At 44.2% G+C, this 21,256-nt stretch overlaps 1 protein-coding gene across 3 annotated transcripts in view; it reads right to left on the bottom strand.

Annotated features, from left to right (window-relative positions):
• Nucleotides 1-21,256, bottom strand: part of PPFIA4 (PTPRF interacting protein alpha 4) — a 3,167,227-nt gene that overhangs the window by 2,788,293 nt on the left and 357,678 nt on the right. Inside the window, exon 1 of one of the 3 annotated variants that reach the window (XM_069633680.1) lies at nt 1,489-2,006. The exons of the other annotated variants lie outside the window; for them this stretch is intronic. Within the exon in view, the coding sequence (XP_069489781.1) occupies nt 1,489-1,560 (72 nt within the window). The 5' untranslated portion in view covers nt 1,561-2,006. Of the gene's footprint in view, nt 1-1,488; nt 2,007-21,256 lie in introns of those variants that run through there. 3 annotated transcript variants of the gene reach the window in all.

Raw genomic sequence — 21,256 nt, forward strand, 5'->3', positions numbered from 1 at the left:
ACGGCTCCCCCACCCACTGTTGGATTGCTGGATACTCCCCATGACTTTGCCTTTACAGTTTCCAGCCCTTTCCCCATCATCTCTTCGTTAAATATATCATCTACTATAGCATGACTTTGTAAAGCACCCAGCGATACTGCTCCAAACACAGATGTACAGTTTAAATAATAGTGCTCCTTGGCACAGAACCTTTAAGTTTGAATACATTGAAATGCAAAGCCTACCAGATGATTGCTTCCCAAGTAGTCCCGTATTTGTATCCAGTGCTTGATCCTAATGCATGGAGATGTGCCGAGCTAATATTGCCAGTTGAAGGCTTCAACACTGCACTGCGTGTCTACGGGTAGGAAGTAGTGGGAGACAGCCGGTCCCACATCGTTCACAGTAGCCATTCTTTGGAATAACTTCAAGTCACTTCCTTAAACTCCATCTCCTTTTCCATGGAAAGGGACCCTCCATCATCCAGCTAGCTGTTTAACTTTGCAACTAAATTGTCACCATTCCTTGTCGTCACAGCCTGCATTGTGCCCACTTCATGCTCTACCCTCACCCATTGCATCACCAACCCCATTGTCCATTGTGCAAATCAGTTGCAAGTCACCACTCGCATGTTTCTCTGGCAACTGTTTCTACACATGTTTTTTTGTAAAGTCAGCATAAAACACAGTGTAATAAAAACACTTTTTTAAAGAACACTATATCACAAGTGCATCTACTGCCAACATGTTTTTTTAAAAACATATTTTACCAAATTTCTACAACAAGCCAATTACTCCTAACTGGTTTTAAGGCTCTGTGGGTCTGATATTGACCTCGCGTCGGTTTGAAATGTAAACAAGTTAGCCAAAACCTCTCACACGTGTGTGAAATTGACCCTGAAATATCTGGAAAACAATGGCAGGAGAGGTGAAAAAGAGCTCACAGTTTGGAACAGAAGAGAAGCATTTGGGCAAAGACACAGTACTTTGACATTTGTGTGCCCACACATTAAAGCAAAATACACCATGGTAAACATTTTCAACAGAAAATGGACTCAACACAATATTAAAGTCGCAGCGCACATTTCTGATGCACCTAATTATTGATGACAAATTTAGAGGATTTTCAGATTTCCCATTGCTCTGTAAAAAGTTTCCTGACTTAATTTAAAAGCAGTCAGTTCTCCTTTAGGCATTGATCAGGGGTTACAGAAGTCTCTACTGGACCCAGTGATCACCATGCTCGCACTGGCCAATAGGGCGATGCCCAAACCGGAAACACAACATGCTAGTGTGGGCCAGTTTTTTGGCCAATATGGGCCAGTTTGATGACTTACTTCACTATATGGCAAGTAGTTTTGACTAGTGATGTCAAAAAACTACCCCTTGGGTAATTCTTAGTCTGTCACAGAGGGATCCACTTTTTCATTGGTGCCCGAGACAGTGTGATGCCCCAGTCCGACCCTGGCACTCAGGGCCCGCCCTCCTCCCTGCTACCGGATGGCCATACCTGAAACATGTAGGTGCTGACATGAACTCCATTCTGCAGCAGAATCCTGGCAGGCTTGACCCCAGCAATCATGGTGAGGGACTCATGTCCAGCTTCGTTGCTCGGAAGAAGTCTGCAAATCCCCGGCTATCCAAGCACAGGAGCGCAGGATTCGGGAGGTCGGCTAAACCCACACGGGAGGTCGGCTTGCGACGCATCCTGGAGCATGTACCCCGTAAAGAAGCATAGCGGGCTCCTCGTCTCATCCAGCGCTGTAATCAGCGCTGCGTTGAACTCTGGAGAGCGTGGGCTCCCATTAGCTGAAGCCAAGCGGCGGACCGATGTTAAGAAGCATCGCCTGCCTCTACGGGTGTAGGGGATGGGAGGGAGGGGGCTGTTTAAGCCGGTGCTGCACTCACGGAGCAGTGGATTGTAAAGGTAACAGGAACATATAGGGCACGAAGGAGGACACGTATCGGCCGACTACCCATATGCATGCGGTTGCAGCGTTTCGTACACCTCCCTGGAGGATCCCAATTACACACTGGAGCAGCCTGTCAATGCAACGGTAAGTAGGACAGAGGGAAGCAAGGGCGAAAAAAGGCGCGCTCTGCTTCCCCCCCCTCACAATCCATGATCTCTGTACTGAATCGGCGATGTGCGTTTGCAGGGGACTTTTCCACTCGTTCTCATATTAATTTTTACCACCTAGTAAAAAAATAAAAAAAATCATTAAACGCTACAATTCCCAGTCCACACACAGTGGAGATTAATGCCCTCTACAATACATGGAAGCCTCAAATATCTATGAAAGAACGCGCACACAATGTTCTTCTTACAGTCTAGTTGTGACATGACAGCTCAGTTTAAAAAAGAAAATGACATCATAAGTCGTCTGTAACCGTGTATTACAATGGGCATGCCATACTGCCTGCCACCTGTGAAAGGCAGCTCCTTGCAGAGAATTCCAGCTGCCACTAAACGACTTAATTCAGATGTCTAGGCTTTTAAAACTACTCTCTTCGGTGTTACAATTCTTTGACATTTCACAGTCATAAATGGAGAAGGACTCATTTGGGGTAGCATGTTTACTTTGTGAATTGGACAGGAGTTTATCTGCATGCTACTGTTTAAAAAAAAAAAAAACTAGAAAAACAACGCTCATATTTGCAACATGTCTGCATTGTTTTAAATACCCTCCATGGGACCTATGGCACCAGTGCCAAGAAGAGACCAATTATTTAACGAGATGATGTGTTATAAGGAATAAAAGACCCCCTCCATTTTTAAAAATTGTAAAAATTGGATGTTTCAAGCCACCCCATGGCAGTATGCTCCACGTTCAACCTTATTCATCAATTTGGCCGCAGACTTCATCTAGGATTAGCAATATACTTTAAAAGGTAATTTTTTTGTTTTGTTCTTTTGTTAATTGATTAAAAAGCAAACCTTATACACAATTGATTAGTCTATATATAAAAAGGAACTGTATGTACATCGGAGACATGCAAGATTATAATATAAGACAACATATTAAAATAAATATTACTAAAATTGCATTTCTGCATTTCCCAAAAACATTTCATAACATTTCAAAACAATATAATCACGCCAAAACGCGAACGAAAAATTGAGATTAAGGTATCCATAACATTTTTTAAATATTATTAACGCACATTAGTACCCGGCACGCGCTGCGCACCGGGAATATAATGTGTGGATTGGCTCTTTTCCGAGCCATACCACACGGTATTCCCGTGTATGCCGTGCATGCCGGGTACTCTGTTCCCGATAAGGGAGGTTTCAGCCCCTTAGCCAGTGAGGAGACTCGAAATGGGGCAATCCCCGCTCCGAGCCTCCCCATGGCTGGAGGCTGCCTTCGTCCCCTGCCGGGGACTCAGGTATGTTTTTTTTTTCCTCCACCTTCCTCCCCCGCAAACTCTCCCCTCCCAACCCCACTTACCTTCTTTTTTCTACTTTTCTTGGAGCGAACGCGCTGGAAACACTTCTGTTCCTAGCGCATCAGCTCCCGATGGCTGCCATGGGAAGGGAAAACAGACTACGTTTTCCCTTTCCCGGCGGCCATTTTTCAGCAACTTTATTATTATTTTTTTTTCTAATTCGAAACGCCGCAGCGTTTCAAAAGAGAAAAAAATGCCATTAGTACCCTGGTCTAACGGGCTGTGGTACTAATGGCTATAAGACCCTCAGTGGCGGGCCAATACCGCCCATGGTAATGCCCCCGGGACTTCGTTAACTACGGCCCTGGGGGCATTACCTGGGGCGGTATTGGCCCGGCGCCTCAGGTCTTATTGCCACATGATTTCTTCCATAAATAAAACGCTGCTGCCATAGTAAAAACTGACTCGGCTCCCAAAACGGGTTGCCTTCTCTATTCAGAGAAATGGTAATGAAACTGGCGTAGCCTTTTGTGTAAGTAGTGGACATTACTGGGCATTGGGTTAGAATATTTCGGCTGACTCCACAGCCCGATTGCAGAGACGCCATTTTCTTTTCTCCCTGGGCAATTTCTTCCATCTACCCGTATGTTCAAGAGTGGGTAAAATATCCATGCGAAGATATATAATAAATGTTCGACTAGGGCTTGAGTAAAATGTTCTTAAATATGTACAAGGAACATTTCTGCAGAAACCCTGTGCACTGTATTCAGCATAGAGTGTCAGAGGATAGGCCATCAATATCATTACAATTATCAAAAGCTTGAGCCTTCCTCTTTAATGTACATGAGTTGGTACTTTATCCCATACTAGTGTGAAAGCCATGTACACGGGCCAAAGTGCAAGTTTTCATTAGCACAGTAGGACCACCATATATCCTAAGGCAAGAGCTCCCTCTAGCAGTGACAACAGGCAATGACTGCATCAGACAAACATACATCTGGCCTTTTATTATATTGTTAGATCAGATTTAATATACACTACTTTCGGAGGTCCCAGAGCGATGTAACAATGGGAGGCTTGCAATGCTGAGGCGCTAAGGGAGTCAGGTGGCAACCCATGCCATTTTCATTTGTGCCATCAACACCCCATGTATAAACTTTGCCACCAGACTTGGAGAGGATGCTAGTCAAATAGGTCACACTAGGCATGTCTATTACATTAGCAATTGTTTTGTTTATGTACTGAAAATGTGGGACTTAAACAAGTGAGGTTTATCGGTTTCCCGTATTTCCCAAGGGTGTATACCTACACAAGTAAATCATTGGCCTGTGACAACAGGCCCCGCACCCAATGTGTAAGTTCTAATCCCGCAGCAGGGCTGAGGTAGTGATCCTTCTGTGGTCGATAAATCAAGTACCATTCAAAATGGGGTCATGATAACAACTGTTACTGGAGCACTTAAAACTGGAAATGTGAACACGATAATGCTATATTATTTTAAGTGCCTACCTAGCCCCATGTCCACCAGCCATGCCCACAGACCCATACCAAGGTCAGCAGGCCCAACCTGTGTCCAATAGTTTGCACTCCCAGTCGTAGACCTCCACGAAGGCCAGGAAGTGGCTGGGCAGCTGACGATACCACTTCCTGTATCCTGCATCCTTGAAAGTAGTACCCAACCAAGACTCCCAGGGCTTCTTGATGCTATCCCCCCTAAGTCTTATATACTGTGCTGTGCCCTTTTTTATTTTTACAGTTTTGTTACATTCACATCTTGTTTGAGGAATACCGTTCCTTCGATTTATAATCTAAAATGTCTCATGTGGGAGTTACATACGCATCAGAACAGACCCCTAGTGTACTGCATCTGCAAGGTACCTTGAGCAGCTAGGTGCCAGCACAGTATATTCACCCAGGATATCTGCTTCAACCAGGAAGCATTCCAAAAGGTATTGTGGAGCATGGGTTCTGGAAGCCCCTCCCCTCTTCCACACTGCATCCACCAGGAGAGCTCAGAGATTTGCATTACAAAGACCAACATTTTCAGAACCCTTTCCTGGGGCATTTTCTTTTATCTGTGAGCTATTGTTAATATAACCAGACTTGTGCAAGTGTAGCAATTTTTATTTAGTACAGAGAAGTGTCGTGATGGCCCCTTCCATTCAACCAGGAAGCTTCGAAGGCGGGTTCTAACTCATGAAATTGCCCGACTTCAAAGACACCTGAGAAGCCATATTCTCTGTCAAGCGATTCTCCCTGCGCCCTCTTCCATGACCCATCAACCCTTCCACCTTCCCCGCCGACTCTCCTCACCATACCAAACCCAGCCCCACTTACTTGAGGTCACCACCAGTCCAAAACACCAACTGTCCACCCCCTTCCCCTCCATGTTGGTCAGGGGAGAAGCATTCGAGTGGATGCTCCACCAGGACAGACACTGCCTTCCATAACTTTCAAGACGCTACCACTCTAGCCCTCAGAGAGAGGTAGTGTGCTCCAGTTAGGGAAGGAGAGTTCCCAGAGCAAAGAACAGCAAGTTGTGGAAGAGGGGTATTTGCTGGCAGTTCGCAGACAGAATATTCCCACCTCAAAAAGATTAGAATACTTGGATGAGATTGTTTAAGCCAGCTTCCAGGCACTCACATTCTTAAGTACTGCAAATAAAAGCAGAGGTTTCTCCTCAAAAATATTGGAACTGTCATGAGACATGATATTCAGTTGAAAAACAGAAACTTTTTTTCAGGTAGGTAAGAACCTTGGGTGATCAGAAGAAAGCTGAAAATATTTGTGCGAGCATGACGTGACATTCTTAGGGAGTTAAGTCAAGTTTGTAAACATAAATTAGAGATTTTCCATCAAGGAGTTTGTCCTCCTATCTATAAGCAAAGGTCATATGAAGGGAGGTGGCTGGAAGGTATTAAAGGAAATAGAACTGCATTGTTTCTGTCATATGATAGTTGCTAACCACCCTCCTCCCCCGGACATGTATCTCCAGAGTGAGATGGACACCTTCGAGTTTCACTGTCCAAAAGAAGATATGGAGACTAGACAAAAAGCAGTACAGAGTTGGTTCTTCACGGGTTCTTATCCCTCCCAGGCTGCCGTACATTGGTATCATTAAGAAATGACCCAATAGAGGGCTAATGGCCACGTGGCGCAGCCAATATCCACCGCACCCTTGAACCCCTTGTAGAGTTGGGAAAGAAGACATTGCTAAACCCAAGTGGGTTGTGAAGGATTAGAATTCTGATAGCTTGTAAAATGGGCAATGAAACAAACGTTCTGATATTTAAAAATAAATAAATAAAAAAACAGAATTCGGGGTCAATACTACCACTCTGGCTAGCTGTCACTGAAAGGGATGAGAGAGAGAGAAGTGGGCAAAGGTCAGACTTCTTCAAAGGAGTGGGAAAGGGTCAACCCTGTGTGTGACTACCTGATGCTGAAGTGTGATCTGTAAAAAATGCAGCACCCAAGGACTCAGCAGATCTGGAGCAGACTCAGGAAGGATGAGTGCAAGAGAAAGAGTGCAAGAGAGAGGGAGTACAGAGCATCAGAAGAAGGGTAGTGCAGAACGCATAACTGCAAGGGAGAAACACAGAGTTGTCAGGGAAGGTCAAGGAAGGTGAAGGGTTAGGAAGCTGAAGGGACTGAGGCAACAGTGAACACACTACAGAATCCAAGAATGCAGAGGCGTAGACAGCGTAGGGCTGAGCGGGCAAGGCCCACCCACAATCTGTAAATGCCCAATCAGCAGCACTGTGTGGACATTTACAGATGTTAATGCCAATTAGGTGGACCCTACTACAATAGCTTCAGGCTCAAGTAGTTAGACCATTCTGGCTATGCCTCTGCAAGAATGCCCTGAATTCACCAGGGCTGGAACACATCGGAGATATCCTCCAAGAAGTATCTTACCAAGCAATCTCTTTCCACCGTTGGCTATTTATGGATAATTTCATCTTTAGACCAAAAGTTCTAATCCTTCATCCTTTATTTAACCTAAATCGAAAACCTTAACTATCAACTGCAGATGCAGTCTACCCGAGTCTTTACTAACTTTTTCTTCCTCAACTCCATTTTGACCAGACTTTCCGGTATCTCCGTCTTTTTTCCTGGTGAATGCCGGTTCTGCCCATTTCCATCCCTATAAATCCTAAGAATGATTAGGTTCTTATTTTACCTTCCAGACCCTAGAGTCTAGACGTTGCAAGAAGTAAGCATCACTTGTTATTTTATTCATTCCACTGTCCACTGTTGCACCTGGAGCCAAACGCAGATTGTGTGTGGGGGGCGGGGGCTACAAGCTGCCAGGGGATCCGTGGGGCTGAGCAGCTCCCAAGGATCACCTGTCTGTAGAACCGACAGAGTATATAATGAACAGTTTCCTGTAATGTGTGGTAGGTCAGAAGACGGTGACTGACTAGTTTTTGTCAGATGGACCAAGTAGTTAATTAAAAAAAGAAAATGGCCTATCTATCCCTATTCTATGGGTTTCCCTACTAACAAAACTAACTAGTGTGCTCATCATCAGTAGTGAGGTCCAAAAAGTAAACAGTCTGTCCTCTGTCTCAGAGCTAATTTATTCTGGTCCTACCACTAAGGAAAAACAACAAACGTGCAGGAGAATAACTCCCTTTTCCTGGATAGGCTGTTCGGCCCTAATAGGTGATTGCAAATAGGTCTTGGCTATTTCTTGGTTTAATTTCTTCTCTGGGACTTTGACCGTCATGGTGTCCCATTTCATTTTAGAGATGAACCTCTACTCCTCCCTGTATTTGGGAGTTCACCCCTTTGGAATGCATCTTCTTGAAGTGTCTCTGTAAGGTTCCTTTTCCCCAATACTTTGAGGAACCCAAATGTCCCTTCTCTGAGTCTTGACTCTTCATATTCCTTTGGTTCCTTATCTCCTCAAACAACATGTTTTACACAAATCTTCCCTTGCCTGCTCCTCTGACTTTCGCTTTGGACTGAATCAAGAATTCCAAACCATTGTGAGGATTTTGTTCCTCAATTTCTGTCCTGCAATGCTTATTGAGACAGTTTCCAGTATAACTCTCTTTCCTAGGGCTATTCTGTTTCTTAATGATACTTGTCTTCACACTGTGCCAAGTAGAGTGAGCCCCATAGTTATTCTCAATCTTATAAACACTTGTGCTTTCACGGGGAGGAGTAGACCAAGTACCGTAGTTATTCTACTTCTGGTCAACAGTTATTGTTTCACTGGGATGAGTAGAGTAAGTTCTGCAGTTATTCTTAATCTTATGAACACTTGTTTCACTAGGACGAGTAGACTGTGTGTCCCGGCTGCCCATGCCAGGTCTCCCGCCTCTCCCGTTACCTTCTTTTTAATGGATTCTCTCTTTGGGACTGGGATAACTCTCGGTGTTGGAATGGCTTCTGCAGTCATGACGACTACTCTTCGTTCTTCAGTGTCGCCCTGCGTAGCCACAACTGCAGCAGTCTCAGTACTGTTTCTGGACTGGACAGTAAACCTTTCCCAAGTCATGCCAGCACTCACTCAGTTCTCCTTTCCTCAGGGTTCTCTTCTCCTGCACAGCACAGTTCTGAGTTTTCTCTATGGCTCTTCGGTACGCCCACTGGCCATGTCCTCACGACGGAGGGTCTCTCGGTACTCTGCAGCCCCAACACTTCCCAGGTCCGAACTTCCCAGGCTTCACACTACATCTTGGATCCCTCTTTCATTCTTATATCCAAGTTATGGTTCCTCCCACCATTAACATCAACGTTCTTTCTTTCTCTTTGATGACTACTCTTACTTGTCTAGGCTTCTTTGTCACAGTTTAGTTGACTTTAGACCATGGGGCGATCTGTATTACATGTTCATTTCTCTTCGTCTCAGTGGGTCTGGCAGACATTTCTTCAAGAAGAACGTTAGGGGTAATATTGCAATGACAAACAGTGGCTTGCCCTGATGGACTTCTCTGAAGCATGGATATTATGGATGGTTCACAAGGGAGGATTTCATGGAGTTCCTTGCTAGAGTGGGAGTCCTATCCCCAAGAGGGGAGTCTCTCCCAGGGAGTTCCCGCTTAAGGCCACCCCTAGGTGGAATGTTCCATAGTGGGCTCAACTCCCTACACTCACAAAGAAAGGCTCCACCCTCTGGGGAGAAGCAACAAAACCCTGCAATTCATCACAAGGCTGCTGAAAAGAAGTGATGTGTGAAGGCAGAGAGGTAACCAACCATCTGAAATACTGGCTACTTATAGATCTAAGGTATTTCACAAAATAGTATGCAAACAAGAGAAGAAAATTAACTTTTCCATCTTCAGAGGTTTCATAATGACAAAAATTAATCATACAGCAGAGAAACCCACAAGCATTAGGGAATGAATGTCATTCTTGTCTGCTCAGGTTTCAAGGGGGGCAAGCAGTACATTCCTGAAGATTTATTTCCAAGAGATCGATAAAGGAAATTTTCCAAAAATTGGATGGAATGCGTGATCCCTCTTTTCATAAATGTGTGCTATCTTAGCATATAGCCATGGGTCTAGGACTCTGCCTTCTTGATCAACAGCATCACCTGGCATCATGGTATAAGGGGCTTAGATGCCAGGTGCGGACACACGCAATGCTAGAGGTAATTTAGGTGGGATTTTGGATTTCCTTTTAGACTTTGTTCACTAAGAAAAATATGCCCTGGCAACAGCAGAAGTCCAACTATGACTAAGCCAGGAGCCTGGTCCTGTCCGAAGGCCTGGAGGGAACTCTGCAGCCCTGGGAGCCCCCTACCAGAGTCTTGTTACCAGAGCCATGAGCTACCTGTAGGCAGTACAGGGTGGGTACTTCAGAGTCCCCTCTCCAATCCGGATGACCTACATTTTGACTATATATTTGCCCTGCTCCTTAATACCAGTGTTCTATTTATATAAAATATATCAAAGAAAGAGGCTCCTAAGCACAAATACAGATTTGGAAAATACATGATCTATGATCTCTCCCCACAGGGGCCCACCGGTCAGTGGGGAACCCATAAACACAACTTCCCAGGGAATCAGGATAGACCTAGACCCCATGTGAAGTCTTTTGTGACACTGCAGGGTGCCATGCCCCAGGAGGGTCTCTCGCAGGGAAAGAAGGAGGACTAGTGCCCTGGGAAAAGAAATGGAAAGGGACAATACTTGCACAACCGTGATCCCAAAAAGCAGGTGGCATACCCACGAGCACTAATTTGTAATTTGGAGGAACGAGCAAGCCACTGTATGATCCCCACAGCATGGTCAAAAATCAGAAGGTCACTGAAGAAGTGAGGTCTGCTTCAGTTGAGCCACAGGAAGTAGGCAGAACCTAAAACCAAAAGAAGCATGGCTTCTGAGGCTTTTGAAACATTGGGAGGCCTTTGACCCGCATAAGTTGGGTGAAACTACTAGGAAACTGAGCCCACTCTGAGGTGCCAGACACGGCCAACACGAGCCCATCTAAATCAGAGGACATTAGGAGTAAAAGCTCTACTAAGCGGGAACAAAGGAAGGGTGAGAGTGCAGTCATCCAGAATCGGGGAAGGCATGCACCAGTAGACACCAGGAAAGCTGTGGGGGTCTCGGGATGCTGCAAGGACTGCGTGAGCACAGGAGTCAAAGCATTAAAGGAGCTGAATTGCTCAGAGAAGCTTGGAAGGTGATCAAGCCAAGGGCCTTGAAATATCCCAGAAAACTGCAGGGCTGGAAAGATTTACCATACTGGACCTGGAGAGTAAGCTGGGCCACTATGTCCTTAAGTGAGCTGGCTACTATATGCCTTGAGTGAGCTAGGTACTATAACCCTGATGGGTGAGCAGGACACTATATCCCTGGGAGAATGAACCAGTGAGCCGCGCACTATCCTCCTGGATGGATTACAGTTAGCTATCTTGATTGTATTCCCCTGTGACCGATTTGTGTAAAGAAGGGAGCTGGGCACTAACTCCCAATAACTGAGATTTGGGAAAAGATGTGTAAAAGGGTACTATAACACAGACTCTTTGAAGAATAGAGATCCTGATGGTAAGAGGACGCAGAATCCTATAAGTGACATTATTGGGACATGTTGCTTAGTTCCTTTCCAGTCTGGGACACCCTTTTATGGAATCCCCATTCCCCTCCTAGAAAATTCTCATAATACTAGATGTCCTTCCTCATGGATAGGAGGGAGTGATCAATTTGAGTGGGAGATCCCCAACCTTTGTAGACGGACACCAGGCACTTTAGAGTGTAACCTGCAACAAATCTGTGGAATTCATCATTTCTCCCAAGGGGGGCACCCCTTTTGGGACTAGGGAGGTGACCCCACTCCGCTTAACACACCCAAGGGGACAGGGTGTGGGGTACATTTTCCAGCCCCAACCGAAACCTCCCTACAACAAAAACCACATCTCCACATTTCACCCAAAAGTGGCTGTGCTTTCTTTCCATGGCACATGGGTGGCAAGCTTTAAACACTGCCACTACAAAGAATGGCTGCATTTGCTTCTTTCATTTAAATCAAGCAGAAAATGACCTATGCTCAGAATGGCATCACCTTTTTCTGTTCTGTCAGACTGAATACTAAAGCTGCACACATGACACCCAAGACTGCTTTGCAATTTACTCTTGATTTCACTTTTTCACAAAGTTGTGCCCTTCATGGAAACCCCTCCTGGCATGTTTTATTTCTGCTGAGTAGCAAGAAGTGAGGCAAAAACATTTCCAGAGCAGCTGATGTACTGGGAAATCACTTGAAAGGCAAGGAATTCACAATTTTTACTGTAACACGGCTTGTATTTACTTTTGGAAACACATTAACTCACGTAAAGTACTTCAAAAGAAGCTCTCTCTTGCTATATGTCAATTACCAAGAACTCATTTTCCATGCACATCCCTGTGTACAGAAACTGACCAGGGCTATAAAACACCTTCAGAAAGCAAATGAGAAGAAAACCACATTTTGTGAAATAAACATGAGAAAAAAAATTAACCTGTGTAAACCTGCTTTTGCAAAGCAGTGAAATGACATTTTGAAAACGAAATGTGAAATAATAGTGTAGCTCGCACAGAAACACAACTGTACATTTGGAAAGAGGGGCTGCAAAGACCCTTTGGTTGCCCAGTTACCTCAGGGTTAGGTGTGCAATACAAATAATAAACAAATACAAAAAAATACAAATACATACGTATATTGTGCTCTGTGCATTTCCCCACAGAAAAAGAACTTCAACAGCCTGGCTGAGGCTCAGGCATTCCTGTCAGACCTGTTTGGTTTAAAGGCCAATGTCACACCTTCCCTTGAACTGATACTGCCAGGCAGGGGCCCTGTTCTATGGACCTGACAAGAGTGATAATTACAGGTTGCCTCAGACTGCCTGGCAGAAATGCTCCCAAGGACAAAGGAAGAGTCAAGCCCTGTGTTTGACTCAGAAGTGCGAGTTCCTCTGCATTCAAACTGGAGGACTTCAAAGGGGGGAGTCATGGCAACCCCTGTGCAAGCTCACCAAGGGATGCCATTTTTGGAAAGAACGTCCACATTTGCGTACAAATACAGCCCATTTGGTTTAAAGACTGTTTGCATTAAGACATGTATATCAATAATCTGAATAAGCAGTAATGTGAGATTATGACAGTGTTAATGTAATTTTTGTACAAGTAAAATAAGACTATGTGTGTCTTCCTGGCATGTAGTGGACGTGAATGGCAGTAAAAAGGCTTTTCAGGGGGAAGCGTAAATGGCACAGATATTAAATTTGGAAAAAATATGCCAGACACTGTTATGGATCTATGGAAACATTTGTAGAATTTTAGACAAAATTTTTCTCCAGAAAAAACTGCGAAATGGTGCCCAAAGGGCAAAGCAGCATTGCACAGACTTTGCGTTTGAACTGGCATATTCCTTGTAAAATAGGGGCTCTGCCTATTTGATTTTTATGGGGTGATGATTGTAAATATAAGGTTTTTGTTCCATAACTTATTTTGGTAAAAGTAACTGTGGTGAAACAAAGCAAGTCATAAAATGCACACACTAAAACTGATCTCACTTCACTGGCACCAATCCGCCTGCAGAGCGGTAGCGACATCCATAGCCTGACCTATCCCATCCAAGGGGTATGTTCAGATTACTTCCGCCCACATTGTAAACATTCTTTGATGTCCTCCTGCCTATATAAGAGGGAGGCATAGGGAGATTCAGCACTCACATTCAAAAATCCACCCTGAAAGATTCCAAGGCTCCAGAACTAAGTCCAGAGGTAGCTGGTCCAGAACCATCTATCCTGATCCAGATCCAGGCAGAACTACCTATCTAGATCCAGGCAGAACCACCCATCTAGATCCAGGCAGAACCACCCATCTAGATCCAGGCAGAACCACCCATCTAGACCCAGGCAGAACCACCCATCTAGATCCAGGCAGAACCACCCATCTAGATCCAGGCAGAACCACCCATCTAGATCCAGGCAGAACCACCCATCTAGATCCAGGCAGAACCACCCATCTAGATCCAGGCAGAACCACCCATCTAGATCCAGGCAGAACCACCCATCTAGATCCAGGCAGAACCACTAATCCAGGGAGAAGAGAGGAGAGGCCGCTGATCACCTTTGGTAGAATAGAGACACCCGACTCCTTTTGCCCACCTGTTCCCATAAAGGAGAGCCCAGCTGCTGCCCAGTGACCAGATTCTTGCCTCGCTGTCCATTGACCCGGCTAAGCTGTCCCGAATACCCAACTCAAGTGCATTTTTTAAGTATCACCCTCCCCAGTACCAAAAACTGCATACCGACTCTTTTACCTTGCACTCTGTCCAAATCCTATGCAAATCCTATTAAAAAACCCTAGTAATTTCCCAAATTGTCAGCATCCTCTGTGTATCCTGTCCTCAGATGAATCTGTGTTAGTCTCCATGTGTTAGTGTAATTCTTTTCAAATAATTTCAGCTATCTGTGTAATTCCTTAGTACCGTTTGTGAGTTAAATGAATACATTTCCCTATAAGGATGAATGCAGCGCAAATTGGTTAAAATTGCAAATTAACCACCTTGCGTTCAGTGTCTTTCTTTAATAATCTAGGCACTAAAATACAGCCTCAGTAGAACTAATCATTTAGTCAACAAAACCGATTTTTGCCCATGTGATTGCTTTTATTATCAAATCCGATGTTCAGTCCTATAAAGAAACCCATACTGACGCCCCATAATAAGTCATTGTTTTCTCTTCAATATCCTATCAGTTATGTGCTTTTGTACGTCATCAGAAAAAACGATTTCCGATTTTGACTGTTCAGCCCATTTCGTTAGCTGTTTGTTTGTTTAAATCTGTGAAAAATAAGAAATTGCAGTTCTGCCACGTGTGATTTTTGCTGCATTGCTTTCGTTCCCAAGTCAATTTTCTTAACTGTATTCGTGTTGCTTTAGTTCCCTGCCCAGTAGCTTGTAAGCTTTCTTGCCTCTTTAGTACAACCACACGAATTCCTGTCCTATCCATTCTACCCCACATGTAAACTGACTCCTAAGTATCCAGTGAATTCTGAGTACCATTTTGCTCCTTTTTCAAGGGGTTTCATTTCATTTTGGCCTCCCATTCTGGAGTCATAGATCTGATTTAAAAATTGTTTTTCCTCTCTTATCTGTGACTCCTTGCCACTCCTTTCCACCCACACAGAATTTAGTCAGCAGGTGTTGGGGGGAGTGCTGCATGGGGGAGTGCATAACAGTTGTGCCATCTATAAGTATGACAAAAAGTGATCTTGATTCCATCTCCATTTAAAACTTCTGTATCTGATTTAGAAAGTTAAATTAATTGAATTATAACATTTTGCTGTATCTTATCACCCCATTGGTGATTGATGTCCTAAATTTGATTTGTTTGATTTTGCATTTGAATTTAAAAATAAATAAATATTTCATTATTACACACCTGCCTCGTTCATGGTCCATTGGGACACAGAGTGTTCGTTAAGGGGGTGTGAGACTGGCTGGGTGCCTTCTCAAAGCAGAATCCAAAAATCAATACTATTAAAAGCATTTTTATTGTGCATAAACACTTCCAAATGCCAATTTAGTATTTCAAAACATTTTCTATTTATTATCAATAATCAATAAAACACAATTGAACACAATAATGATAAAACACTTTAAGTACTTGTGACACCAGAGGCTTATGACCTAATAGCAGCAGTTCAACACTGATAAAATAATCACATCAGCTAACTTGAAGAACAGGTCTTATTCAACATTTCAAAAAAGAAGTTTGATCAGTAAGGATCTCAACACATCTCTAGTATATAAAATTGCTAGATCTTGCACTCTACATGTTTCATTTCTCTATATTTAATATGGAACTTTCTTCAGGAGGATGGCTTTATCTGTCACTTGAACTTTCTGATTGATCTAAATTGATCTTTCCAAAAAACTACATGAGTTGTGCATTTATAATGGGAGTGCTGTTGGTAAAAGATAAAAACAAGGTTTAAACTAAATGAACGCTTAATATCTTAGCGGTGCATAAATCGGCAAAAACACGAGGTTAAGGAGAAAAAATATCATTACCTCGCATGTGAGTGGTCGTAGTCTACACAAAAAACTGGGTTCTTCTTGAATCCTTCAGCTCGACTTAGGTCCCCAAATGTACGCAATAGTCCTTATTAATTAATACATATTAATTGTATAAGACTGCATGTGCCAGCTGGTCTCTACACATACCCTGTTCTCTAAAAAGAACTGCATGCATATATTTTTAATTTTAGAACTTTCATTTCCTAATGTGAGAGGAAACCATGATTTACCTCCTCGTATCCCTGCCACGAAGTGTAAATAGTCTGTGCTGATGGTGATTAATACTTAAGCGTTCACAGCAGCACCATGATGTTCTGTTAAGTAGAGGTAGATATTATTTTAAATCTAGATCTAAAAGAATTTTACTTGAATCTTGGCCATTTGTAGAACCAGATTAGGTCTGCTTACCTGTTGCAAGGAAAGGTGGGGAGCTAGTGGACTCTCTTAAGAAGCCTCTTGACGACAAGTATCACCATCCAATGGGGTCTACCACCAGTTATAGGACACGACCCTTGCGGACACCGTTTAGTGTGCAAATTAACAATGAAAAGCAAAGAGGTTAATGTGGGTCTTAACAAAATGTGGATACAAAAATACTTCTCGAATTGCAGTACAGACCACGTGGTGTATATGATCACGTGCCCCTGTGGTTTACAATACATAGGTAAAACCAACTGTAAAATCAAAACCCGAATAACATCTACCTCATTTTTGTATATACTCTCTCTAACCCTCCAAAAAAGAAGTAGAGAAATCATTATCTTCTGTTTAGTGATTTCATGTTTTTATTGTGTGCCACATCCCTTGCCAGTGGAAAGAGTCCTGGTCTGGAGGGTGCTGCGTCCTAAAATGTGTTACAATGGCAAGCAGAATATCTCACTGGGGGGACACCCTTAGGGACAAGGAACACCCGGTTAAGGTGTCTGGCATCTTCCATGAAACAAGATTCAACATTGTTCGGGGGCTACACCGTGGGCTGAACAAGATAATGTATCAGGGCCCTTAACTGCGAATGTCCTGGTTGCTGATCCCACTCTGTTGGTCTCAATTCCAGCAACGTAGAACCAATCATGTGTCCTCTCTTGTTTCAGAGAGGAACGTAAAATGGCTGAGGCACATACCTGTGGGGGAAGTGCCAGCCTGGAAGAGCCTGCGTACAGTGGAAGCCTGCACGGTAGTGCAAAGCAGATGGAACCTGGAGGCAGGACCATGTCTATATTACATTGTGGGTAGAAGAGTCCCAGAGCCAGTGGAACACTGCCAAGCTCAGAAGGGTGAACAGCCCAAGGAGCCCAGCTTCAGGGACGCTGCACCACTGCAGACGTGGATCCCCGGCATCCAGGAGCAATGGCGCCAAGCAGAGAACTTGCCACGAGAGAGCCGACCGCAGTGGAACTACAGATCCACAGAAAAGCTGCCTCCCCGACAAGCAAGACCACTGCAGACTTGGATCCCCGCCATCCAGGAGCAATGGCGCCAAGCAGAGAACTTGCCACGAGAGAGCCGACCGCAGTGGAACTACAGATCCACAGAAAAGCTGCCTCCCCGACAAGCAAGACCACTGAGATCCAAGTATGCCGCATACCTGGAAGAGCGGGAGGAGGGCGATAAAGCACCCCATGACAGGTTACGAAAATTGGCAACATATACGGCCAATGAGCACGGGCAGTCCACACTGGGCTAAGAGACACCAATACAACACAAGGGAGTGAGGACAATGTGCAACAAATATGGCCTGGGCTGTGAGACCCAAATCACAAAGTATATGGCTAGTGAAGCCTGACAGTTCACACAGGATGGAGAAAACCAGCATCCTATGAAGGGCTGAGAATACAGACAGAAGAAACAGAACGCCCACGCCGGGCTAATAGAAGCCTGATGGCCTGTAGGACAGGTAGCTAACCATGGCAGAGAAACAAAGTGACCCACGGGGGGCTGAGAGACCATAGGGCCCATGCTTGGCTAACAACTACAAGAGAGCCAAAACCACTCTGGAAGGGTGAACCTGAAACAGTGCGCGGACAAAACGGAAAACGTTTCAAGAAGAGCTCAGCCAGTGCTGAGAAACAACGAGAGACTGGAACACCACGGAGGTGGCAACAATAGATATAATCCACACAGGGAGCCAAATCCTGTTGTAACACGCGTTTGACCACTCTACAATCTGCACGTGATGCAATTAAGGACAGCACTTTTTGAATTGAGAAAGACATTGCCGAAGGGGTCAGATGACCCCTCTCTTCTATAAAGGAAAGACACTGAACTTGTTTTAACCGAACCAGCGGGTTGAGGCCTGAACCAAAAGGAGAGAACCTGGGACACAATTGGGTCGGGGTCACACACCAGCTAGTCCAAGCCAGAAAAGGTGGGAAGGTTAAAAAAAAAACCTCTCTAAGCCAAGTTAGGTTTTCTCTGTTGTTAGTGGCAGGGTCAGACAGTCTGACAGAAGAAGTTTGGCGAAAGAGGGAAGTGTATTTTGTGAGACATCTTGACGAGCACCCATTTGTTGTTCTGTAGAATAGGGAGTCACCATCATAGAAGTAGGCATAGGAGAGGTATTTCTTTACTTGAATTAACCCGTGTCATTCGCAAATCTTGTCCGTCTCCTATGTCTGACTTACCACAAACCCTCCTGAAAGTGTTATGTATATACTGCTTCCAGTATCGGAAGACCCTTTGTAGTTGTAGATGAACCCTTAAACATTCCACAGATAGCACAGCGAGCAGAGCGCTTGCTTTGACATCCGTGCAGAGCATGCTGACGCAGGTTTGAATCCCTTCCGTCGATAAACCAGCACCACACACTGTGGGTAATAATATGCAGCGCTCAGATACCTGAGGGTTCGTAGCGCTATATAAATTCATATTATGATTATTATGATTAGACCCAACAGGCATTTATGCCACCCTGATCCCGGCAGGAAATACAGGGTTAAAACTGCATACATTTGTGTCACATGTTTTTTTGGTCCATCACACGCACGTAAAATTCCAGTAGCTTATACAGCCCTGTTTATTCTATTGCATTCCATAACCTGCAGACCTGCATTCTTAATAAGACACACAAATCTCCACGTGCCACAATGTAAATAAAAAATGCAGAACTTGCCAAGATACTCACGGCTAACATGAGGCAACTTGAGAAGGTGTTCTTGAGTCACCATGATCAAGAGACATCAAGTATCATTTTTAGAAGTCGCCTCGCCCCTGGAATGCCTAGCCATGCAAGGATCCACACAGGTACGGCACTGATCCAGGGACTCCCCACGCCCCACCTACTGGGTCAGTTGACAGCAGCTGCACCCAGCAAGTTCCAGGGGTTGGCAGCAAGCTACCCAGAGGAATAAGTAGATTTGGGGGCCCTCATCTGATCTCGATAGAAAATGATCTCAAGCACAACCTTAGCCCCACACTTCGTTTATAAAAAGAACACGTCACGTGTCACCCCCCACACCCCTGCAGCTCTTACTTTCCATAATGTATCTCTCATGCCCTAAAGGTGCTCAGTGCCGCATTGCTGCCCGAGCTAGACCAGCCATGCAGAATACCTAGATAACAATACACGTGGAGCAACAGGTTGCTTCTCCCCAGCATTCAGGTTCAAATGTCCTGTCTAATTCTTAATGCAAGCAGAGTGGCCAGTCTTGGGTAAGGCTCATTATTCAAAATGGTCATTGTGCGGTTGTCAGCTGGAGCCGAACCAATGGCCAAGCAAGAGTTGTGCAACCTACTTGCAAACTAGCCCTATATCTTTCATTTAAGATTCGTCATTGTGACTTAGTCCCAATTTTCTAAAACGTTTGAATTAATTTCAAACCAAAAGACAATGAAAACCATCGGCTGTACTAATCTTCCCCACGCCCGTGTCTCTACGCAGAGCACAAAAGCACTCTTTGTCCTCAATATGTAGCGGATGCAAATTATATCAATTTTTATGCATAACATAGCAAAGACTCCGTTAATCAAAAGCGACAGCCGTCTGGAGATGCCCCACAGCCAAAGAGATTAACGCTTGTAATACAAATATTTCCATGCAGGATAAAAAGTTGAAACTATAAAAAAGGGCAATTTGCCACACGTTACAGATGGCATTTTTCTTGGTCTAATGATGGCTCCCCAGAGGACGACTGCGGAACCCTATATTACATCGCCTACCGCACATTCGGCGGAATAGTTTAGGACGAATAAGAAAGGTAAAACAAGAATTAGAGGTGCTATTATAAAATGGGGGTGCATTTTTTGTTACCGCTACTGACGTACAATATTAGCAAGGAAGGTGAAATCTGTTCCCGCCCAATTAAAATTCACAGTTTGCGCTCCATACTCCTTTATTGCGCTCCAATAACTGTGTGATGCACCACCTTCATCCGCAATGCAAAACATTACCCCATTTTAGTTTTGGCACAAGACAGAATGAGAATTCTGGCACTTTTTAAATGTACAGGCAAAAGGGGTGTCCGAAAACAATCTTTTCGAAAAAAAAAATCACCAAGACCCTGCAATTTCAATGTATTCAAAATTGTCCAACACTAAAAAATAACATCTAATATTGCACATTTTCATCAGGATGGCTTCAGCTGTAGGGCTCGTTGAAATAATAATAATAAACAAATAAAAAAAAAATCTTCCAAACGCACATGAGTAATTTGTTGGCTCGTCAACCTATAATTCCCTCTGCCGGAGGAGCCAAACCTCTGGCAACTACGGCACTTGGTGGCAGACAAACGTAACTGTGACGTTTGTAAAACGTCGGCCAATTAGTAGGCTAAAATATTTGGTGCTCTCAGAACGGCTGCAATTACCGCCTTTCAGCAGATCAGACCCTATATATTCTGGCCTCCTAATTGGCTAAAACGTTCACGTGCCCAATACAGCTCTTCCTTTCAACTATCCCTTTTTACCTGTAGTACACCTGATGCTGTTTCTCTAATCAGGCCAGCTTAAAATAAACCTGGAGCAAGGTGAAAAATAAATACTCGAAAACTACGATACATTGACCTCTGGCATGCATTGTGGTTGCTAATTAGGGGAAGATGAGTGTTTTAAGTTCATTTGGGAAGCATTTAAAACACATTACATATATACATGGAAAACGGCTCAGGCGTGAATCAGGAGAGCAGATCAATGTGCTGTGGAGTCAAAAAATAACCACTGACACCATGAAGCTCTGCCAAATCATCAATCTGTCCTCCCATGTACTCACCAAGCCTCAATCTTTGGTCCTTTCCCTTGGTCTCAACTTTTGTCCCACTAAGGCTTTCGACTATGTTCAGGCACATCTAGATTTAGACAAATTGTTTCGCAAGATAAAACTCAAGAAATCCTTCAGCATAAATCCCACGGTCAACGAGCCCTCTGTACCTCAC

This window comes from Ambystoma mexicanum, chromosome 13 (assembly GCF_040938575.1).
Source record: "Ambystoma mexicanum isolate Mex_15411 chromosome 13, UKY_AmexF1_1, whole genome shotgun sequence".
Taxonomy (NCBI): Eukaryota; Metazoa; Chordata; class Amphibia; order Caudata; family Ambystomatidae; genus Ambystoma; species Ambystoma mexicanum.